We start from the raw sequence: 23,249 nt of genomic DNA on the forward strand, positions 1-23,249 counted from the left end.
GCTCATTAACCAGTGGTAATTGATGTGCCCAGAAGTGTTTCAGGAGCCTTTGAACGGTCCCGCGCAAGTGCCGAGTCGGCCCACCATGTAACACACGTCCTCACTTCCCTGGTAAAGGAAGCAGCTTGTTCGTCCCCTGCATCTGCTATGAAAAAAAAAAATGCATCGTTCCAACTTAATTGAAATGAAGATTGCCTGTAACCAATGCCAACGTTTTAAAATGACTTTTTCACTCTTATTAACTAAAATAATATTCCATATAAATTGATAGAAAAACACACTCATTTGAAATGATGCTGTTGAATGTACCCTTGATCGTCCCTAAGTGACATTGTGCCAATCCAAAAGTATAAAATGAATGAACAGGTAAAAGTAAAAATAAATTTACACTCATGAACGAGGGACATATGTAATGATCAAGGAAATTATGTAAATACCTATATAACATTTCTAATAATATAAAAAAAGAGGGGGCAGTCTTATAATTTACAAAATATGCAATTTATATTTTATCCTTAACATTTTACATCCGATCTTATTAAATATAAAGTCAGTCCAGCTCAACTTGACAATGATTTAGTTACTATCAAAGTAACTAAAATTTACTCGATTTCTCTCCCTTTGCAAGCGTGCGGCCAAAAAAGCAGGTCGGAGAAGGCTAAAAATAGAACATACATGCGTCAATTGGTCTATTTTAAGGATTATTATTTTGACATATGATTGGTCTATTTGTACCACGTGATCATCAAAGATGGCGAACTGTTGACAGCAAAATAAGTTTTCCGTCTAGAAACGTTAAAAATCTGTAAGTTTTTGGCCAAAATACTTATGCGTTTTGTTTGGAACTGATAAAGTTTTAAGTGATTGATAAAAGACAACCGAAAACGTATCAGTATTTACTGTGTATATGCCATTTTGATTATTGCAAGTTCGCTTAATTGAGAAAAAACGATCAATTTTCCGTGGTAAACAACTTGTATTATGAAATTTACGCTAGCGGTGCAAGGTAGTACGTCAAACTTTCATGTCAAATGGTTTCAATGAACACGTTATCGTAAATATAACGATGCTGTTAATGTCAAATGATACTTATCTAATGGTTTCCATGAGAACTGTCGCTGATTTGTTTGAAAGAAAAATGATTCTGAAGCAGTGCATTGACTCCAACTGTTAAGAAGCCTTCTTTTTTGTGGATTACCACAATTCCCCCAATTTACTGAAGATTATGTGTGGACTTAATTCAATAAAACTTTGGCATGTTATTATTATGTCCGAATGAAATTCTTGATTCAAAATTTTAAGTTGTATATAATTCCTACTGAGATTGCCAATAATATAGGCAATCTCAGTAGTATATATTGTTTAAATATTGGCAATATTTAAACAATAAAATAAGCCCGCAATAAAACATTATGTTTCATACCAATATTTCATACTCCCAATTAATTTTTGCCCCATTCCTTGACATTCTTGCTATCACTATTCTACCATATGAATGACATAAGTTTGTAAATAGTATATATCAAATAAATTAAAAAAACAAACAAACAAACCCAAAACTGTAAACATTTTTCTATCCAAAATAAACAGAAAATGTTTAAAATAAAGTAGGGCAAAGTGTCAATGAATTGTTATGTCACCTTATATAACACTTTGTTCTTATTTTTTCCTAGAATAGCCTATGAATTTACAACTTAACTCGTAAAAATGATGTCATCATACTCATCAATGATCATCCTAAGCGTAGAACTATGTTTAAATGGAGAGGAATCTATGACGTCATTCACTTAAAAAATCTGCATCCAGGGATTTATTATCAGCAATTTTTGTGAGATTTTCTGAGACCATGTATTGACAGATCTGTAAGAATTAAAGTTTACCGATAATTAAGCTGCCATGTTATCTAATCTTAGTTAAAGTAATCAAAAGAAGTTACAAAAAAAAGAAGTTGCAAAACATGTCAAATATGCAAAATAAGTAAAAAAAAAAGCAAAGATTAAAAAGATGTAAATTATTTTAATTAATTAATATAAATGTAAACACATCTGGTTACGTAAATCAAATATTAATGACAGAAATGATCAACTTCAGTGCCCAATGAATCTTGTGCCAAGGATTGTGGGTCAGGATTGGAAAATTTTAGAGCTTCTTATCCCTCTGTAGTATGAATCTCGGTCCTGGCAAGCAATTTTATTGACTGAAGGTTCTGAATGATCCTCATTTTAATGCAAGCAACTTGCCTTACAGAGACGATGTAGATTAAAGTTTCTTGCATCACTTGCTAGTAGATAGTTGTGTCTTAGATATGCAAGAAATGTATTTTAATTAACTTGTATTAATTGCATATTTATGTTTTATGCTTTTTTCTGCATATTGATATATATACTATTATGTTGACAAACCTAAGCCAGGAGTTATAGTAATTATTCTACCCTGAGACACATTAGTGGCCAGTGAAAGGGAGAATGTCATGGTGTTCCAGAACTGTTCACTATTTAGGGGAGAAGATGTGTAGGCAGCCAGATAACTCAGATGATAGAGCTGTGGAGCTTGATTCTGGGGGTTCCAGGGTTTTAATCCGGGTCAGGCTGCACATTTTTCTAATGTTGTGACATTTGGCACCCAACAGGGGACCGTGACTGTATATAGCTCAGAGTTAAATTCACATTGCTCTGTAAACCTGAGAAAATTGAGAATGAATTTTAAATTGACAATATAGCGGGGAAGTATTTCACTTTTTAGAACTGTTCACTTTTTAGCAGAAAAGATGTGTAAGAACCCTGATAGCCCAGTCAGTAGGGATGCGAAATGGTATTCTGGTGTTCAATACCCTTAACCTGCTAAATCTCTTAAATGTTATTGTCCAGCTCCCATTTTCAGAACTGTTGAACAGTTGTTTACCAATTTTAGGATTATCACGATGAAAATGTCGGCCAATCAATATAAAACTGCAATGAACTATTAAATAATCAAATAACGCATTGAATTTATAATAGAAAAATGGCTAAAAGTAGATTCAGGTACTAACTCTGATGAAACATTTTAATATGTAATTAATACAGCAACATGGTAATTATACAAATTGAAGGGGTTGATTATGAGAAACAAAAGGTAAAAAAAAATAAGTATTGTATGGCTGTTTCAACTATACCAGTAACATTATGAACTTAAACTGGACCATCTCTCTTCTAGACATTGTCATTTGGTAGTAAAGGTTGTTAAATATCATGTAGATACATAGTGTTAATGTTACATGTGACCTTCAAACATAAGGACCGCAACTGGTTCTGATATACATTAACAAATGCAGTAAATGTTACAATTTGAAGCAAAAAAATATGAGTGAGACTAAAAAAAGGATTGGAGCATCACACTAAATACCGTATAATCCGGTATATACCGGACACGGTGCTTGAATGATAAAATGCTTAAAATCTTGCCTTTTTACCCAATGGAATGAAATTTAAAAGGTCTAATTCATCTTTTCACACTGATTTATGTATGATAATGAATGAAAAATTTAAAAAGCGGCGAAAAAAACAAACAATATTTGTCTATTTCCTGATAATGATTTTTGCAAGCGTCTGGAGGTACTGCTCCAATCCTGTATTGAGTTAAATCCAAAAAATATAGGGTGCACACTAAAGCTCATACAAATGGGTAGTATTTAATTATTTAAAATTCCTGTTTTAATGGATATTTCTCTTGGTGATGGACATGCATCAGGAATACATAGTAAGAAGTAAGGAAATGCTATGCTCAAAGGGGAAGGAGTCTGATTGTACTTTGGTAAAAAATGAAAAAAAGGATGATATTACTGTTACCTTAAGGTTTTAAATAATTCAATATGAATGATTACAAACTATCATAACTTTATGACATCCTGACTCGATTAAAATGCTGTGAAATTAAGTCTGCTTGAGTTGTCTCCCTTTGTTTAATTTCTCATAACAGCCAGGTTAATCTTTCTCTGTTCATATCTTACAAGTGAAAGTCACTTTAACCCTTAGCCTGCTGAATTTCTGTAATGGACTTTCCACCTTCCATTTTTGGAAGTATCCATTATCATTTTTAGGGATATCAAGATAAGAACTTGAAGATGGCTGGCCTGGCTCTATACTGGTGGCAAAGGCGGGTCACTTTTGCACCCAGCAGGCAAAGGGTTAATATGTGCACTGAGTGGTCTTTCTGAAATTGTTCATCTTAAAAAAGATTGCGTAAGATATTATAGTTTAACACAAACTGGACAATTACTATGCTACAAAATTCAATGTTCTTTTTATACTCTTGTTTGAAAAACATTATGAGTATGCATGCAGACTGGCTGGTGGGCAGCCTGCATCCTGTATCTTACATGTATGGAAGGATTTTAGTATTACTTGATTGAATCACGATCAGATGTACAAGCCAATCTTGGTATGCACTGGTCACATGGGTCACAACAGTTGCCACCAGCAGGGATGAAAGCTAAACTTGTTGCAAAATTTTTTATGTTCATTAATGATACTCATTGCTGAGAGTAACCTTTAGTCAGAACAAATAGCATTACTAGCAGGGGTAGATCCAGAATTTCAGGTTTATAAGGGTTGTAATATTTAGTAAAGTAGGCAGACAGTTCTAAAACAGTAGAACTGACGCAAATTTTAAAATTGAAAATGTAAATGGTGTATTCACGTGTCTGTTTTGGGTCCGCTTTCCACCTCATCAAATAATTTTTGCCTTGTGCAAGAAATATGGTTAAGACTTTATGGACCATAGACCTAAATATATCTATGATCAGTGACTTTTTTTGAAAATGGGGGCGAACACACCAGTTACTTGGTCAAATCAAGGTCACTCTAATTTTCTAGAATTAACCATGAGTCATCAGATCTGACCAGTTTTTAGCTCGACTATATGAAGTATATGGAGAGCTGACTTACTCACACAGGCTTCAGTGTCCAGATTTCAGATTAAAGTTTTGGTGCAGTTGAATATTATTATAACTTTTTCATTTCTTAAGATATCATCTTCAAACTTCAAATATGAGTTCCTTATCATCGACCACATCTTATGTGACAAGGTTCACAACGCTAGCACCAATATTTTAGATTTATCTCCTCTTTAATTTAGAATTTTCCTTTAAAAAAAAAATAAGAATATTTTTTACTATTACTTCTTTACTTCTTAAGTGATCAACTTCATCCTTAAAATACATGTTCCTTATCATCAACCACATCTTATTGGACAAGGTTCAAAACTCTAGCACCAATATTTTCAGATTTATCTCCCTTTGAACTTAGAATTTTTCCTTAAAAAATATTATTTTTTACTGTTTTTCTTTATTTCTTAATGGATCAACTTAGTACTTCAAATATATGCTCCTTATCATTAACCAGATCTTATGTGACAAGGTTCATAACTCTAGCACCAATATTGCAAGAATTATCTCCCTATTAACTTAGATTATTATACGCCCGTTTGAAAAACGGGACGTATTATGGGAACGCCCCTGGCGGGGGGGCAGGCGGCGTCCAATTTTGTCCGGAGCATATCTCCTACATGTATGGAGGGATTTTAATGAAACTTCATAGAAATGTTCACCACTATGAGGAGCAGTGTCGCGCACATGAACCAGGTCTCTAGGTCAAAGGTCAAGGTCACACTTAGAGCTCATTGAAAAATGCTTGCCGAAGCAAAACTTCCACATGTATAGAGGGATTTCAATATTACTTGGCACAAATGTTCACCATTGTGAGGCGGAGTGTCGCGCAAGATTCAGGTCCTTGCGGCCAAGGTCAAGGTCACACATAGAGGTCAAAGTTCAGATAAAAATATGAAGATGTGTATATGGACCATTTAGTCATCATTTATTGAGGGATTGTAACACAAATGGTCATTATCAAGACTATGACTGTGATACATATAATTTAGGTCAATATATACAAGGTCAAGGTTACTAAAGATGATGAAATATCCAGATTTTTGTCCGGAGCATATCTCCTACACGCATGGAGGGATTTTAATGAAATTTCATAGAAATGTTCACCATTACGAGGAGCCATGTCAGGCACATGAACTAGGTCTTTAGGTCAAAGGTCAAGGTTACACTTAGAGCTCATTGAAAAACGCTTGTCCGGAGCAAAGCTTCCACATGCATGGAGGGATTTCAATATAACTTGGCACAAATGTTCACCATTGTGAGACGGAGTGTCGCGCACAAAATTCAGGTCCCTGCAGCCAAGGTCAAGGTCACACATAGAGGTCAAAGTTTAGATAAAAATATGAAAATGTGTATAAGGACGATTTAATCATCATTTATTGAGGGATTGTAACACAAATGGTCATTATCATGACTACAGCTGTGACACCTGTACTTTAGGTCAATATATGCAAGGTCAAGGTCACTAAAGATGGTGAAATATCCAGATTTTGTCTGGAGCATATCTCCTACATGTATGGAAGAATTTTTATAATACTTTATGGAAATGTTCACCACCATGATATGTATTGCTCCATGCATGATCCAGGTCAAAGGTCAAGGTCAAACTTAAAGCTCATTGAAAAACACTTGTCCGGAGCAAAACTTCTACATTCATAGGGGGATTTCAATATAACTTGGCACAAATGTTCACCATTGTGAGGCTGAGTGTTGCATGCAAAATTCAGATCCCTGTGACCAAAGTCAAGGTTACACATAGAGGTCAAAGTTCAGATAAAAATTTGAAGATGTGTATACGGACCATTTAGTCATCATTTATTGATGGATTGTAGCACAAATGGTAACTATCATGACTACAGGTGTGACACATTTAATTAAGGTTATTATTTGCAAGGTCAAGGTCACTGGAGATGATTAAATATCCAGATGTTGTCCGGATCATATTTTCTACATGCATGGAGGAATTTTAATGTTACTTTATAGAATTGTTCACCACCATGAAACGTAGTGCCCTGCACATGAACCAAGTCTCTAGGTCAAAGGTGAAGGTCACAGTTAGAGCTCATAGAAAAAAAGCTTGTCTGGAGCAAAACTTCTACATGCATAGAGGGATTTCAATATAATTTGGCACAAATGTTCATCATTGTGAGGCTGAGTGTCGTGCATAAAATTCAGGTCCCTGCGACCAAGGTCAAGGTCACACATCCTGTGCATATCTTGCCTACTGATTTGTTTTAAGGTTCATTTAACAACACAGTGCCAAGAATAAAAACTTGCTTGCTAGATAACACTTATCCATAATGCCCCCATCTCCATCTAAAGCTTTCGTAAACGGGCGTATTTTGTGACTATGGCACCCTTGTTTTACTTGAAAAATGTTATTTTTTACTGCAACTTTAGTTTTAAAGGTATCTACCTCATCATGGCCCTCTTGTTTGGTATATTATGATATACAAGCGTAACAAAAAGATTAAATCGGACTTTTTTGGTACAAATGTAGTTATAATGTAGTGGCGATCAGATATTAATCTGACCTGATGACCTATTTAACCCAAATATTCACAAATGATGTCATATTGACTTACTTCTGTAGTTTGTAATAGTAATCTACTTACTAAACTCCCTGTCTGTCTGCAATTAGTAGAGCTTTACAATCTAAGTAAAGTTCTGATCTTCTTTTTTCTTACATGTAGATCTGCATTAAGCCCTGTCTAAGTTAATTTCAATATCTTCAATCATTATAAATATTTGTCGTTGAAGAGCATTTTTACAGTTATAATCCTTGAACTGTGACTTGTGGTCATGCTGTGACATTAGCTGATTACATGTACTTAAATTGCATGAAAAACTTAAATTGATCAAAAGTTATTTTAATATTTTACCAATAACACTTTATGAGCATGAGCTAAAATACAGAAAAAAGATGTTCATATGTGCCCTCTGTTTTGGTACCTTATCTCCAGCTTTCTGCGAAGATAAAGTTTATTGATATAGTTTTTCTGTTTATATTGTAATTTTACTTGCATTGATTGACTTCAGTTACCTTATAGAATTTTGATTGGAAAATAAAATAACTTCATTAAAGATCCATGTAAAAATATGAGTTTGAAGTCTTAAAAAAATATCAGCACTCTTTTTAGATGGGCATAAACTTAGAGAAATCAAATTGTCCATCATGTCCATATATGGAATTCTTCAAAGTGATTTCCTGTAAAAAAAAATTTGTTAAGGACTTGTTTATCTGAAATTATAGAGAATCTCTCTCCAACTATTTTGAACTATATTTAGATATCTGTTTCTAAATAAAGGAATTGTTATTTTCTTATACGAACAAAATGCCAATCGGCTGTCAGTGTTGCTTGCAATGAGCTGAAAGTAATTTTTGCTTTGTTATTTTCTTCTAGGAGGGAATTGATTTTTTCTGCAACAATCTAGTAAAGAATCAGCCTGCTCTTGATTATCAGGAATTGGGTCTATTTTTAGACACTGTGGACTGGTTTAAAGGCAATAAATCAGATTTGAGGCTATATTTAGAAGTGGACTGGTTGCTTTGGAGATTATTTGGGAGATTGAAGACCAGTGTGAATGTGATGTTTTTGCGTCACAGTCTGAACAGCTCTGGACCCCCTTGATGGAACAGTGACAGATTTGAAAAATAGCCATCATGTCTTCAAACAATTACTGTAAGTATTATTTTAACGTTTCCACTGTGATAATTATAAAAATCTGTCATTTACAACCGATTGCATTGCATTGCAAAATTAATTGACATGCAAGCAAGCTTGTACATTTATAAATAGATAAAGCTCTAAGCCTTTCAGTTTAAGACTTGTAACCTTTATCAGTTTATGTTATCAGACCTGAAAATAGTAGGATCAGGAGTTTCAGTGATCTGGACATTTTGTTAGATGATACCAATTTATCAGCAGTGACTGCAGCCTGCAGGACACTACAAGTGGCCTTGTATAATAACATTACCATTGTAGTCACAAAAAGGTTGTTCTTTGGCCCGACACTGGCCTCACAGTAGGACGATCACAAATTATTGATATCATGCACCCATTGAATAATTGATTGACTGTGAACTTCATTCTTTGATGCAAATATTTCCTGATTTGTTTTGCTGAAATAAATATACACCCTCCCTTACCCTTTTACCTTAATTTGTCCATTAACAAGCACTATTGAAAAGCTACCTGATTAGAAAGGTAAGAAAAACCTTTAAAAATCAATTGGATATTACCCAAGAGTTGATGATTATTACCAGACTTGCTCTTTATCCTTTCTACAGAATAGATGTGAATTTAATCTTGTCAGATGCTGCCATGGTGAAGTTATACATAAATCTCTGGATTTTCACAGCATTGACAAATTATTAAACAAATAAGCAGCAATAAGTCAACATGATCACTAACTTTGTTATCCCTCATTTAATTAAGAATGGGTAATGTATTAAAAAAAAGAACTGCAGTTCCAACTGACCAGTCTTCACAGAATAGGTGATAGTGCTAGTCTATAGAAATAGAGTAAGAGTTCATTGATTCAAGTTGGTTTTATGAAAAAAGTTAATTGACTTTGTCCCTTATAATATTGTATAAGATTAAGTTAAACCAGTATTTTAAAGGTAAATTATCAAATAATCCCTTGAAATTAGATACTAAGAGTACAAACTGTCATTTAGATGATCTGATTTGTTTAAGATAATGCCCAAACTGAAACATTACCTAGAATTTTACCATGCATTTTTAAGCTCAAAATATTTGACTTTGTACTACTGATGTTAATTGAAAATTTCATAAAGAAATAACTTGAATTATGTTTATAGGGAAAAACTTTTTAAGCACAAGTTTTTCTGTATTTTAATAAAAATTAAAGAAATTTAGACAGAAATGAAGTTTTCTCATTAAAATTGATAGAGCCATAAATTTTTCTTCTCTTCCTTGATAAGGGATTTTAGTTTCATGTAAGTTTAAGTTTCGTGACTGTATGACATTAAATTGTATAAATGTCAAATGCTAGGAATATCTTTTAATTAGGTTTATACATCACTTTACAGCTGACCTTTAAATAACAGGCACCTGTTTTCAATTTTAAGATGCAGCATTAAATCTACATTGACATTTTGCCGGTATGAGGTTACTAGTAAATTCAAAAATAGAGAATTTTTTCCTCTACAGGTTTTAATAAATATAAATAAGTTGGAAGTAAACTCAGAGTAAGGTTAGGTCATGATATTTCTGCATATGGTATTTTTTTTTTAACATAGCTTTTAAGGCCAATAAGAAAAATAGTGGATTTATGTAATGACTGCTTCAAAATTGGAGCTATCAGTTTTGGGGGGTTGAGTTGTTGGTTGGTATCCTGCAGGAAGTGGGTGTTTTGCCATGGACTTGTATATGCATCTTTTTTACTTACCAATACACCATGACTTGTTGATTCATATCTGTGAGTATTATGTACATCAGGGAATTTGACTTTTTGTGAATTTATAGTCGTCAATGTCACAGTACAGTCACTGAGGCTAAAAATAAATTGTGTGCCTTTCTGCTGTCATCTAAAACAATTTTGGCACATCAATAAAATTCCACAAGATAAAGCCTTGGACATAAATGTACCAATTCATCTAGATAAGAGCTTAATTTTAGAGTATTACAAAATACCTTTTGACCCATCAAGGACCATACCCTTTACTCATTAATGACATTACCCTTGACCAATGAATGACCATGATCTTTGCCCATGAATGACCATACTCTTTACCCCTGAATGACCATACTCTTTACCTCTGAATGACCAAAGCCTTGACTCTTGAATGACAATAACTTTTACCCAAATGATAAACACCTGACCCTTGATTGACTTTACCCTTTACGCCTGAATGAGTATACCCTTAACCCCGTTTGTGCCTGAAATAATGTAGAGGGCCAGCTGAGTAAAGCTGAAAAGTCACTATATGACCTATACTGTGTTGATGCAATGTATTATAAACCCAACCAACCAAAAAAATATGTATTCATCCTTGATCCCTTTATGCCTGAATGATCATACCTTTGACCCCTGAATGAATTACCCTAGACCTTTGAATATCCATACCCTTGTAATTTATTAATTATTCAAACTAGGACACAACTAACAACTGGACCTTTAATAGAGTCATGGTTGCTGTCATGTGACAGCTCTTTAGGTACTGAAATATCTTACACTAACAATTTACATTTCCAGATTCAAAGTATGAGTTTTATATGGCAAATTATTGTGCCCCCACGTTAGTGGCGGGCATTTAGATTTACCCTTGTCCGTCCGTCCGTCCTTCCGTCCGTCCGTTCACTTTTGTGTCGCACGTAACTCAAAAAGTATTTGACCTAGAGTCATGAAACTTTACAGGAATGTTGATCAGCATGTGTAGTTGTGCACCTGGGTATTTTCGTCTGGATATTTTTAGTATTTTCAGAGTTATTGCCCTTGACTTAGTAAAATTTTGCAATTTTCAACTTGTGTCGCACGTAACTCAAAAAGTATTTGACCTAGAGTCATGAAACTTTACAGGAATGTTGATCAGCATGTGTAGTTGTGCACCTGGGTATTTTCGTCTTGATATTTTTAGTATTTTCAGAGTTATTGCCCATGACTTAGTAAAATTTTGCAATTTTCAACATGTGTCGCAGGTAACTCAAAAAGTATTTGACCTAGAGTCATGTAACTTTACAGGAATATTGATTAGCATGTGCAGTTATGCACCAGGTATTTTCGTCTGTATTTATTTAGTATTTTTAGAGTTATTGCCCTTCACTTAGAAAATTTTTGCAATTTTCAACTTGTGTCGCAAGTTTCTCAAAAAGGATTTGACATAGTCATTTAACCTTATAGGCAGGTTGCTCAGCATATTTTAGATTTGCACCTGGGGTTTTGCTTGTGGATTTATCCAGTATTTGTAGAGTAATTTCCCTTGACTTAGTAAAAAGATTGACAGAACAGTGGCGCGGTGGGGGCACCCGTGTCCTATGGACACATTTCTAGTTTTAGCTCAGAGAGGCTCTGTATGATGTTGGTTATGTAGTGGTGTAGATGGGGAATTGGAGTGATGAGACAGGTTTGATTTAAAACTTGACCTTGAATTGCAAAATGGAAAAAAAAACGATTTTGTGTTTTTTGTTTGTAGATGGCGTACCTAGAAAGCTGGACTATAAGGGCAGCGTGGATTCTGGCTTCCAAGAACCTATAGGTTAGTCATTTTTGTAGAATTGTAACAGGGTCTGTAACCCATGACAAATTTCATATATAGAATTATGCCCCTTTATTCTGTAAACATCTTGTTAGATACTTTAAACTCTTGTTCAGTAGATTGTAAAATATAGTAGCCACAAAAGGTGAACATTTGAAAATCTCTTGTCTATCCAGATGTTTGTCCAATGCCACAGTATTTATCAAGATTGCAACTATATCCAGCATTAAAAGATTTTTAATGTTTCCTAGAAAACGTTTTTCATGAAAACATGTAGACAATGTTTCACATGCACAACTCGTGCTCCTACCTTCAATGTCAGGTAACTAGAGCTTATAGATAATTAAATTCTTTTAATATGCACACATTCCTGTCCTCTAAGACATACATGTAGCAGAAAATTTAATAACTAGGCACAAATTAAAGCGCATGAAGATTATAGGTGTATTGTTTGCACTATTTATGTCTCTACAGTCATTATTTCCTAGAACAACTTTCACTTTACAGCTATGTATGGTATGTAAATAATCATCTTTTTGAATTATTTCTTTGTAACTGTACAAATCTCTAGAGAAAAACTGGATTTAAGATGGTATTTTAACAGCAATGACATCAAAGTGAAATGAGCCGCGTCACGTCAAAACCAACATAATGTGTTTGCGACCAGCATGGATCCAGACCAGCCTGCGCATCCGCGCAGTCGGATCAGGAAACATGCTGTTCGCTTACAAACCCTATAACAAGTAGAGAACAGCATGGTTCCTGATCAGACTGCGCGGATGTGCAGGCTGGTCTGGATCCATGCTGGTCGCAAACGCATTACGTTGGTTTTGTCGTGACGCGGCCCAAATGCTTCCTTCACAGAATTGTTCTAAGAAATGAATGATTACTGTTCTAGATTTCAGCCAAGCATAATGTTCATTAATTGATTATTGTGGGAGTACTAATTTATTTTCGTGTCATTGGTAATTCTAACTAATGACTTACTTTCTTGTAATTAGTAACAAGACCATTTGACATGGAACAGGGAACTACTTTAAAATTCCTAGTCTTTTCCCTATGGAGGTAAAGCATCAGAAACTTTATTTCTTTTCTTTTCGCTGGACTATTCAAGGAATAGTGAGGTTATCTTACTCACCTGACGTAAATATTGGTATGACATTAAAGTTTAATGTGCAATTTATTTTAACAACATCGTTATCTCATCATCCACCAGTGATTTTTTTCACTTCACTTTTTCAAGAGGCCTTAGCCACTTGATTTTAGGAAATATGATCGTAATAATTGCTAATTTGGGAAGTAAAAAAGCAGGTTTAAGTTGAGATTTTTGAGAAAACTGCATGATTTTAAAGAAAATTTCAATCGGGAAGAGGCCTGTAATCGGAGCCTGTTATCTAAGCACAAAAATCACTGTCCACTTAAGATGTAAGCTTGCGACATCACACACTTATTTGAGATTATAACAGGAGGTAACTGATTAAGGCCCATAACTTAGCATGGATTTTGAAAAATGGTATGACCCTTTCTCAACTTATAGAATTGCTGGTGGCAGCATCAGTCTTCAAAAGAACTGAAGTTTTCACTTGCATCTTCTTGTTTGTCTTTAGAATTGTGATTACAGGTCACTCCCCAAGGTCCATACCTCTGACATCACTATGACTGGATTATAGCCCTTTGTCAAATGTTTGGTTAAAGTTTTGAAGGCTGCTTAACAGTATTGATGGTATTCAGTTGAAACTAAATTCAAGTTTTTTGGAATTATAATTAGAGGTCACTGTCCAAGACACACATGTTTTCTTTTATTAGTTTTATGATTTGATGAATGCCTAGAACTCTTGTCATGTCATGTATGACTATGAAATAAATTATGTGCATTATTGGAATACAATCTTGTTTAACTACCAAACACTAGTAGTCCAGTGTGCTGTCTTACTATAATATCTCCGCAAGGTGAGTTGCACTTAGGCATATGAAATAAGTAATTTGAGCTCTTAGCCAAATATCTGTGTTCTGCAACTACTTTGAGTCTTAAGTCATAATAACATTTATATGTTAAGAAAAGGATTATTAACTTTTTTCATAGAAGAGAAACCAGTTCATTGTAAATATTGTAAAGATTAGAGAAAATTGCACTTCATAATTTTATTTTCTGAAGTTGTGTTCACAGTAATATGTGTGTTCAGCTATAACTTAGTACAAGTGTTAACTTGCTGACTTCAATTGAATATAATCATGCAACTAGTTCAGACCAGATCAGACCAGTTGTATGATCATGGTCTGCATTGTCAGTACATATTGAAATTTTGACAATTTTTATCCAGATTGAATGATGGACATTTAAATTCCTTAAAAGATATTAAGCATGTTAAGAATTAGCATGAACTCTTGAATTGCAAGATAAATGACTAGCCTTAATGAAAAAAATATTTAGTAATCTGAAAGTAATTGTTATACCTCAGCCTTTTAACTGATGTGATGTCTATATAGAAAATATGGTGTCTATTGTTTTACTCATGAGAAAAAGCAAGACCTTTATAAAGAGACTCAACCTGCACTTAAACCCTTAAGCTACTGATTTTCTATAAAGTCAATAGTAGATCAATTATGTTTTGGTGTTCTCAACCCTTAACTGCTGATTTTATGTGATTGTAAGTTTTCAGTTTAGAGCAGTACATGGGTTTTCAATTTCAAAATACAAAAATGAAGGTACCAACAGTATAGAGCCTGGTAGTGGTGGCAAAGGTTTGTCACTTTCAGTGGTCTGGCTGTATACTGGTGGCAAAGGTTTGTCACTTTCAGTGGTCTGGCTGTTTACTGGTGGCAAAGGTTTGTCACTTTCAGTGGTCTGGCTGTATACTGGTTGCAAAAAAAGTTTGTCACTTTCAGTTGTCTGGCTGTATACTGGTGGCAATGGTTTGTCACTTTCAGTGGTCTGGCTGTTTACTGGTGGCAAAGGTTTGTCACTTTCAGTGGTCTGGCTGTTTACTGGTGGCAAAGGTTTGTCACTTTCAGTGGTCTGGCTGTATACTGGTGGCAAAAGTTTGTCACTTTCAGTGGTCTGACTGTATACTGGTGGCAAAGGTTTGTCGCTTTCAGTGGTCTGGCTGTTTACTGGTGGCAAAGGTTTGTCACTTTCAGTGGTCTGGCTGTTTACTGGTGGCAAAGGTTTGTCACTTTCAGTGTTCTGACTGTATACTGGTGGCAATGGTTTGTCACTTTCAGTGGTCTGGCTGTTTACTGGTGGCAAAGGTTTGTCACTTTCAGTGGTCTGGCTGTTTACTGGTGGCAAAGGTTTGTCACTTTCAGTGGTCTGGCTGTATACTGGTTGCAAAAAAAGTTTGTCACTTTCAGTGGTCTGGCTGTTTACTGGTGGCAAAGGTTTGTCACTTTCAGTGGTCTGGCTGTATACTGGTGGCAAAGGTCTGTCAATTTCAGTGGTCTGGCTGTTTACTGGTGGCAAAGGTTTGTCACTTTCAGTGGTCTGGCTGTTTACTGGAGGCAAAGGTTTGTCACTTTCAGTGGTCTGGCTGTGTACTGGTGGCAAAGGTTTGTCACTTTCAGTGGTCTGGCTGTATACTGGTGGCAAAGGTTTGTCACTTTCAGTGGTCTGGCTGTATACTGGTGGCAAAGGTTTGTCACTTTCAGTGGTCTGGCTGTATACTGGTGGCAAAGGTATGTCACTTTCAGTGGTCTGGCTGTATACTGGTGGCAAAGGTTTGTCACTTTCAGTGGTCTGGCTCAAAGGTTTGTCACTTTCAGTGGTCTGGCTGTATACTGGTGGCAAAGGTTCGTCACTTTCAGTTGTCTGGCTGTATAGTGGTGGCAAAGGTTTGTCACTTTCAGTGGTCTGGCTGTATAATGGTGGCAAAGGTTTGTCACTTTCAGTGGTCTGGCTGTATACTGGTGGCAAAGGTATGTCACTTTCAGTGGTCTGGCTGTATACTGGTGGCAAAGGTTTGTCACTTTCAGTGGTCTGGCTCAAAGGTTTGTCACTTTCAGTGGTCTGGCTGTATACTGGTGGCAAAGGTTTGTCACTTTCAGTTGTCTGGCTGTATAGTGGTGGCAAAGGTTTGTCACTTTCAGTGGTCTGGCTGTATACTGGTGGCAAAGGTTTGTCACTTTCAGTGGTCTGGCTGTATACTGGTGGCAAACGTTGGTTACTTTCAGTTCGAGCAGGGTAGTTAATTATTATAATTGTGAAAAAGTACCCAAAATTGAAAGTGCTGTGGTTTTGCTTTCAAAAATATTGGCTGCTTGGTCACTGACCCTAAGTTACGGATTCTATATTGGTTATTACTTCCTTTATGTTTGGCCTGTTAGCATGTTTGGTCTATAAGTAAGCAGTGGTATATACAAATTTTTTGTTTTAGCACATTTGAACCAATAGTACTGCTTGAACTATTACTTGTAGTAAATACTTGTCAGATCTGTTCTATGCTCTAGATCTGTTATTGAAAAATAGATAGTAATTTCTATTCATGGATCAATGAACGGAACTGTTGTTCATGAACAGTTCACAAACCCTTTGTTTACAAACTGTGTTGATGAACAGCTCATAAACACTTTGATTTATAAACATTTTGGTTAATGATTTTGGTGAATTCATTAATGAACTTTAGATATTTCATAAACTAAATGAAAAGTCCATTAATTTTCTTCTAAAAGTCATCAGTTCATGAAAGAAATTTCAACACAGTAAGACACTTGTTTGTGAAAGTTATATTTAGGTTTCTAAGAGTCTTAATTATAATTTTTTTCTTTCATTAAAAATAGCTCAAGACATCTCAGGGATAGGGTATGATACAGTCAAAAATTATATAGAATCTGCAGGATTTAAATACAGAAAATATAAATAAATAAAAACTATGTCCATGCAATGGGAAAGTTAAAGATATTAATTATCTATATAAACAATTATTTAAGTGTGGAAACAGAACAGTTTGAGCTAGCCATTACAATATATTAAGAGATATTGATGTAACATTAAATGCGATAAATTATATTGTATTAATTTTAATGTGAAATGCCATAACATGTATAAAGTGTTAAGATTTAAAATAGGTTCACCCATTAGAACTCTAAACATTAAGTTTCATTTCTTAAAAATTTAATGCCAAATTTAATTGATGTTTTTTACAGGTGTTAAACTGTAATTTTTTCATCTCTTACTCATAACTAGATGGTAAAACCTTTTCTTCAAAATTTTTTAAATAAGATACTTATATATTTTTCATGTAAATATTTTAATCCTTTAGAAAGTTGATTGTTATAAAGGTAGGATAACTGCTGTAATTCAATGAACATGAAAAAAAAAAACCATGTAATATTATACTAGTAGGATGGCTAGGTTACCTATACAGACTCGGATTCAAATGTTATTTTAATCATTAGTATGAAAATCATGCTTAATTTGCGTAATAAATTTGCCTAGATCTGAATGTTGGAGAGGTCTTTTCAAAGTTAATGGGATACAAAAATTGAGCTTGAGTAAGAGAAGACGACACTGTCGTGCAGGCTAATTGTGGCAAAAGCTAATCACTAATACCAGAAGGTTAATTGTTTATTTAGTAAAAGAAAACCCAAAAAAATGCTATACTTTTTAGAGATAAAATTAGCAAATGTGATGTTATATATATTTAGTGTCCAGCTTTATTTGTCATCCAATGAAAACGCTGTATTTCTTAAAAATTATGTGTGTTAATTTTCATAGATGAAAAAAAATCGATACTATAGTGAAATCCGTTCATAGTCGCCTTCTATTTTTCATAGTGCTTCACAGTACTTACCGCGTAGTGACATAATCAAGGGCCAAATAAAGCTTGACACTAAATATGTTAGTGTTCATCCTTAGCTGTTCTACAAAAATTAGAAATATTCTCCTGTTGCTATCGCTCCTGTCGAAGTTTCTAATTTCTGTAGAACAGCACGAATGAACACTAACATATACATGAATGTTGACTTAACTAATGGCCACCTAGCTATATTGCCAGAATTGCATCGTCAGGGTGCAATTCAATCATTATTAGCGGCGTCCTTGGCCAAGTGGTTATGACCGTTGACATTAAACCACTTGCCTCTCACCACTGTGCACGAGCTGCGCAAGCATCTTTGGGATTCTTTCATGTGAAAAAGCTATCCAGCTAGTGTACAGAATGTTTGTGATTCTACTCAGCTACCAGTATAATAATCGGAAATCAGACCTCTTTCTAAAGCAACATATTAAAAGTAGAAACTCTTCTTAGATGGATAATCTGAAAGATGAAAAAGAGGGCACAGTTTGCGGTAGTTTATAATAAACCATATATTTTTCTGAATTATTTATTCATTTAATATATCTTTCCATGTGATTATGTTATTAATTTTATCAATTAAGTCATAGATCATGCACACCTCTTGCCCGTTGCTAAACACCAGAGGTCTTTAATAGGATTGCTATTTTTAGAAAGTTTCTTCCTGGGGAGCTCTGTAAGCTTGTAATAGGATTTGCTATATTTAGTAACACAATTCCTGGGAGGCTGTCATAGAGCTGTAGCAGAGATTATAAATAGTAACAGATTATTGACAATTTCTTGACAGATACTGCTGGCCCGTAATACAATAAATTCTACAGTGCGATGGCGAGCTATATTTAGAAGTGCTCAAGACTTTGTCGTATTGATTAGTACGCTTTTCCCCGATTGTATTGCTGGCAATCGGAATTTGTAAGAGTCTTTCGGTTGTTTAAAGTTAAATAACTTGTCAATTTTTTTTGTCATTATTAACTTTGTGAAACAACAACAACAACAAAAAAGGAATTGGATTTTCAAACACTGAATTCTAAGTCTTTGATGCATCGGCTAAAGAGATCTGTTAAAGATAGAAATACCTTTGCACAGTTTGAATATCTTGCAAATGATTTTGAGATTGTATCTTTTGGGTTACTTTTAAGGTTTTTGATTAGAACATGTTTATTATGTATGCAGTGAACAGGTGTTTTACAATATAGCTGAGAAAATACAAGGCTAGTGTTTTGATCAGGAGTGATGCATTATGCAGAGCAAGTAGAAAATGTTGGAATTTAATCAGTAAATAATTTTGGACTACTGTCAAAATGAAACGAGTGGCAGAAGGTAATATTCTATTGATGTTGTATTGTTTAACACTTCACTATTGTTACACAATGATATTTATTGGCGAAATTTTGTGGTAGCAATGTTTAGAATGGTATGGTTGTTTTTGCACCTGTTTGCAATAGTTAAAAGAGTTGTAGGCGGGAGAAAAAATCTCAGTTTGGAGAACTACCAAAAGATTGGTAACATAATTACTTGCTTGGATCATTGAATAATAGTTTTACTTCAAATTTACCTTTCCTTGACTTTAAAAGAATTTTTTTTATACAGTTTTGGTTATTTTATGTTTTTATCAGTGCACTAGAGTTGATGTTTATTTAGGTAAAATGTTTCACTTTGTATTTAATTATACTGGTTTATCATGCAGTATATTAAACTGCTGAATTTTTATGATTGATTTGCCTAAACAGTCCATACAAAATTAAAGAGATTTCAATATCAAAATCTTGTTGAGTAATGTTTTTGCTATTGTTATTCATATATTTAATGAATGAATGAATGAATGCATCAGTCAATCAATCAGTCAATCATTCAAACAAAAATTAGGTCACCAACATTATAGAGCATGTGGTCACGATGCACAGAAGCTGGTGGTGATATTAATTTTCACTCTGGATCACAGCAGTAAAGCCTCTTTGAATTTACCAGAGAACAGTTCAGCCAGGCACATATCGTTCCTAGGCAGGCTGTCATTAGCAGTTTACCTGTACTAGTTGCCTTCACATACGCAAGGAACTGATAACTTATTTGTACATGCCAGAGCAGAGGTACAGTATGAATGACCTTAAAAAGGATTTCATGATAAATCACCACAAAATAGACCTGCAGGTCTGGGAATCGTACCCCAAATGCCCGATTCACATTGCGCAGAAATGACGGCTGGCCAGTAGCTATCTAATGTTAACAGAGGCTCAGTCTCTTTTAACTCCAATAGGTTAAAGTTAATGTACAAAATGGCAGCTAAATGTAATCAACCTTTTAATGATTAATGTTCACTACATTTAGAAATATTATTTAAGGGTTTAATAATTTAGGTATGGTATAATCTTGTATTATACTTGGAAGTCAAAGACCGGGCCCGCAAAGCTTGCTTGCCCGGCTATAGACTACGCGTGAATATTTAAAAGAAAATCAAATAAAAAACAATTAAAAAATATATAGAATTCTATACCTATCAATGAAATTTTCAGTGTCAGTTCTAGTCGGGCGCCACCATTTACAATGTATGTCTCGATTTTCCATACTTAAAATGCTTAAGTCTCATCAGAAAGATTGTTGAGCCATTTTGTTTGGAGTATTTAACAAGATTACACTCAGTTGTAGAATGGTTGTACCTTTTCCAAATGGAAGAAATGTTGTATGCCAAAGCTCTGAGGTGACATACTTATCACTGACATTGGTCTCCAGCCCTCCAAACAACGATTGCTTGGGCATAACTTAGATAATCAAACTTGAATTATTGCATGACTGTTAGATCAATTGCATATTACATTATTTATATGGAACACTTTACATTTAACACTAGAAGGTGATCAGTTTCATTAGTTTACCTTTATCCTGCTAAATATCTAAAATTGACTTGTCAATCTTTCAATTTGGACATAACCAATTTATTGTGTTCATGCTTTATGGATATGCACTGACTGAATAGCAAACAGTGACGACCATGATTGGAAACCATGGATGTGCTTGCTGATTGTGGTCTCAAACTGGTTGTATAGGTGAAGCAGTTGCCACTAGTAGACTTAAAGAGAGTTGCTTCAAATCCATTTAGCTACATGACCATTACTGTACCCGTTCAGTTAATAAAATTTGTATAATGAAACAGCCCTGCATCTATTTTTGAATGGACTTAAACTCTTCCGTTATGATGTATCAAACGCTTAGAATTGAGTAGCAATTTGTTGATTTGACTTTGAAAAGTTTTAAATTGCTTTCTTATCTTCCAAAAAAAAAAAACTTAATTTCTTGAAAAAAATAATTAATTTTGCTATTTCATTTAAATACTGCAGAACATCGTTTTGTGGGTTTCAATAAAAAATTGTTGTTTGTTTCCTAACATGCACAAATCCTTTGTCTAGCCAGATCTTAAACTATCAGCAGCAGATATCTTCCGCTAATCAGTACATTAGCATTATATTGCCATATAGTCACCGTGAGGGGTACACTGGTTGCAATCAAGAAGCTTTTTTAAGTGACTTTGCTTGGATCTATTTCCTCCTAAAGAAATGTTTCTTTGAGAGAGCACTAAAAGGTATAAATCTTTCAAAATTCCATCAGCGCTTAAAGTCTTTGATTGATATAATTATCAGATGGTCAATTTTAAATTTTGATAATAATAACTAACACAGTTTTCACTCACTCAAGATATTTTTATATCCCGAAAGGGAGGCATATTATAGTAATCGCACTGACTGTCTGGCTGGTAATCTTGTCCGTGCTTCATTTTCAAAACCGTTGGGGAAATACAGTGAAATTTCACAGAATAGATCTGAGTGCCATCCTAAGTTGTGCATATTGCGGGCAGAGCTATAACTAGTAACAACTTGTTTTAGTAAAATTTCTTTAGACTATTTTCTCCAACGCTGCTTTTATGGAATAAATGAAATTTTAGGAATGATATTATCATAGGCGGTCTTGCGGGTATAACGGGTATTTTAGCATATATTGCAGATTTTTTGTCAAAGCATCTTTTCGGGGACATAAGGTTATTTTCAGTGACAGTTAATGATTAATTTTAGCATTGATATCATTAAGTTAACAATAGTCAATTACAATTTGTTCATTCATTTTTAGCTCGACTTTTTTTTTTTTTTTGAAAAAAAAAGTAGAGGTATTGTTATAGTCAGGTCGGCGTTGCCGTCTCCGTTGCCGTTGCCGTCCGAAAACTTGTACCTGGATCATAACTTTTTTATTTCTTGGTGTATTGTCTTCATACTTGGCCACAACAACCCTTGGGACAAGACCTTTCAGTAGACCACACTAACCTTGACCTTCATCCATAAATGACCTTGACCTTCAAGGTTAAAAGTCCAATTTTTGCTTGTTCATGCTGTTATTGGCTGTTACTTTGTTATTTTTGAATGGATTGTCTTCAAACTTGAACATAATAATCTTCAAGGATATCCCTTAAAAATAACCAGCCAGACCTTGACATTCACTCATTAATGACATTGCCTTTGAAGGTCAAATTATTGAAATTTTCATTGTTTTGGCAGTAACTGACTGTAACTTTGCTATTTTTGAAGGGATAAACTTCATATTATAACAGAACATTCTTAAGGACCAGACCTTGTTGTTTATCAAACCCAAATTTGCTTGGGCTCTTTAATGACCTTGACCTTGAAGGTTATATTACTGAATTTTCTCAGATTGTGCATTTATTGGTGTGTGTGTGTGTATGTATAGTAAATGTATTATATATATATATATATATATATATATAAATGTGTGTGTGTATATATATACATACATGCAGGTATATATATATATATATATATATATATATATATATATATGCATGTATATATATATATATATATCAAATATATATATATATATATCAAATATATATATATATATATATATACATATATATACATGTATATAATTGCATCATGTTTTTCTATTTTTAGAAATTGCGTCATTTTTTTTCTATTTTTAGAAATTGCATCATTTTTTTCTATTTTTAGAAATTGCGTCATTTTTTTCTATTTTTAGAAATTGCGTCATTTTTTTCTATTTTTAGAAATTTCGTCATTTTTTTCTATTTTTAGAAATTGCGTCATTTTTTCCCTATTTTTAGAAATTGCGTCATTGTTTCTATTTTTAGAAATTGCGTCATTTTTTTCTATTTTTAGAAATTGCGTCATTTTTTTCTATTTTTAGAAATTGCGTCATTTTTTTCTATTTTTAGAAATTGCGTCATTGTTGCTATTTTTAGAAATTGCGTACTGTTGCTATTTTTAGAAATATGCTTAATGTTTCTATTCATATA

At 34.0% G+C, this 23,249-nt stretch overlaps 1 protein-coding gene and 1 long non-coding RNA gene across 2 annotated transcripts; one reads left to right on the top strand and one right to left on the bottom strand.

Annotated features, from left to right (window-relative positions):
- Positions 1-737: 737 nt before the first annotated feature.
- LOC132760574 (uncharacterized) lies at positions 738-12,342 on the top strand. The gene is made up of 3 exons (XR_009629860.1): positions 738-805; positions 8,326-8,604; positions 12,081-12,342. It is a non-coding gene; the product is annotated as an uncharacterized LOC132760574 (long non-coding RNA).
- A 1,695-nt stretch (positions 12,343-14,037) lies between these two features.
- On the bottom strand, positions 14,038-20,686 carry LOC132760556 (cell surface glycoprotein 1-like). The gene is made up of 3 exons (XM_060752556.1): positions 20,587-20,686; positions 14,858-16,283; positions 14,038-14,170 (listed from the first exon to the last, which is right to left on the bottom strand). Exons 1-3 carry the CDS (start codon positions 20,684-20,686, stop codon positions 14,038-14,040), a joined length of 1,659 nt encoding a protein of 552 aa, XP_060608539.1.
- Positions 20,687-23,249: the final 2,563 nt, after the last annotated feature.

Source organism: Ruditapes philippinarum, unplaced genomic scaffold (genome assembly GCF_026571515.1).
Source record: "Ruditapes philippinarum isolate M1 unplaced genomic scaffold, ASM2657151v2 ctg1289_1_1_1_1, whole genome shotgun sequence".
NCBI lineage: Eukaryota > Metazoa > Mollusca > Bivalvia > Venerida > Veneridae > Ruditapes > Ruditapes philippinarum.

Coding starts and splice junctions, on each gene's coding strand:
- LOC132760556 (XM_060752556.1), bottom strand. CDS start 20,686: ATGCCCAAGCAATCGTTGTTTGGAGGGCTGGAGACCAATGTCAGTGAT. Junction 16,284..20,586: donor ATTTCTTCCATTTGGAAAAG/GTACAACCATTC, acceptor GTTTGCCACCAG/TATACAGCCAGACCACTGAA. Junction 14,171..14,857: donor CCACTACCAGGCTCTATACT/GTTGGTACCTTC, acceptor TTATGACTTAAG/ACTCAAAGTAGTTGCAGAAC.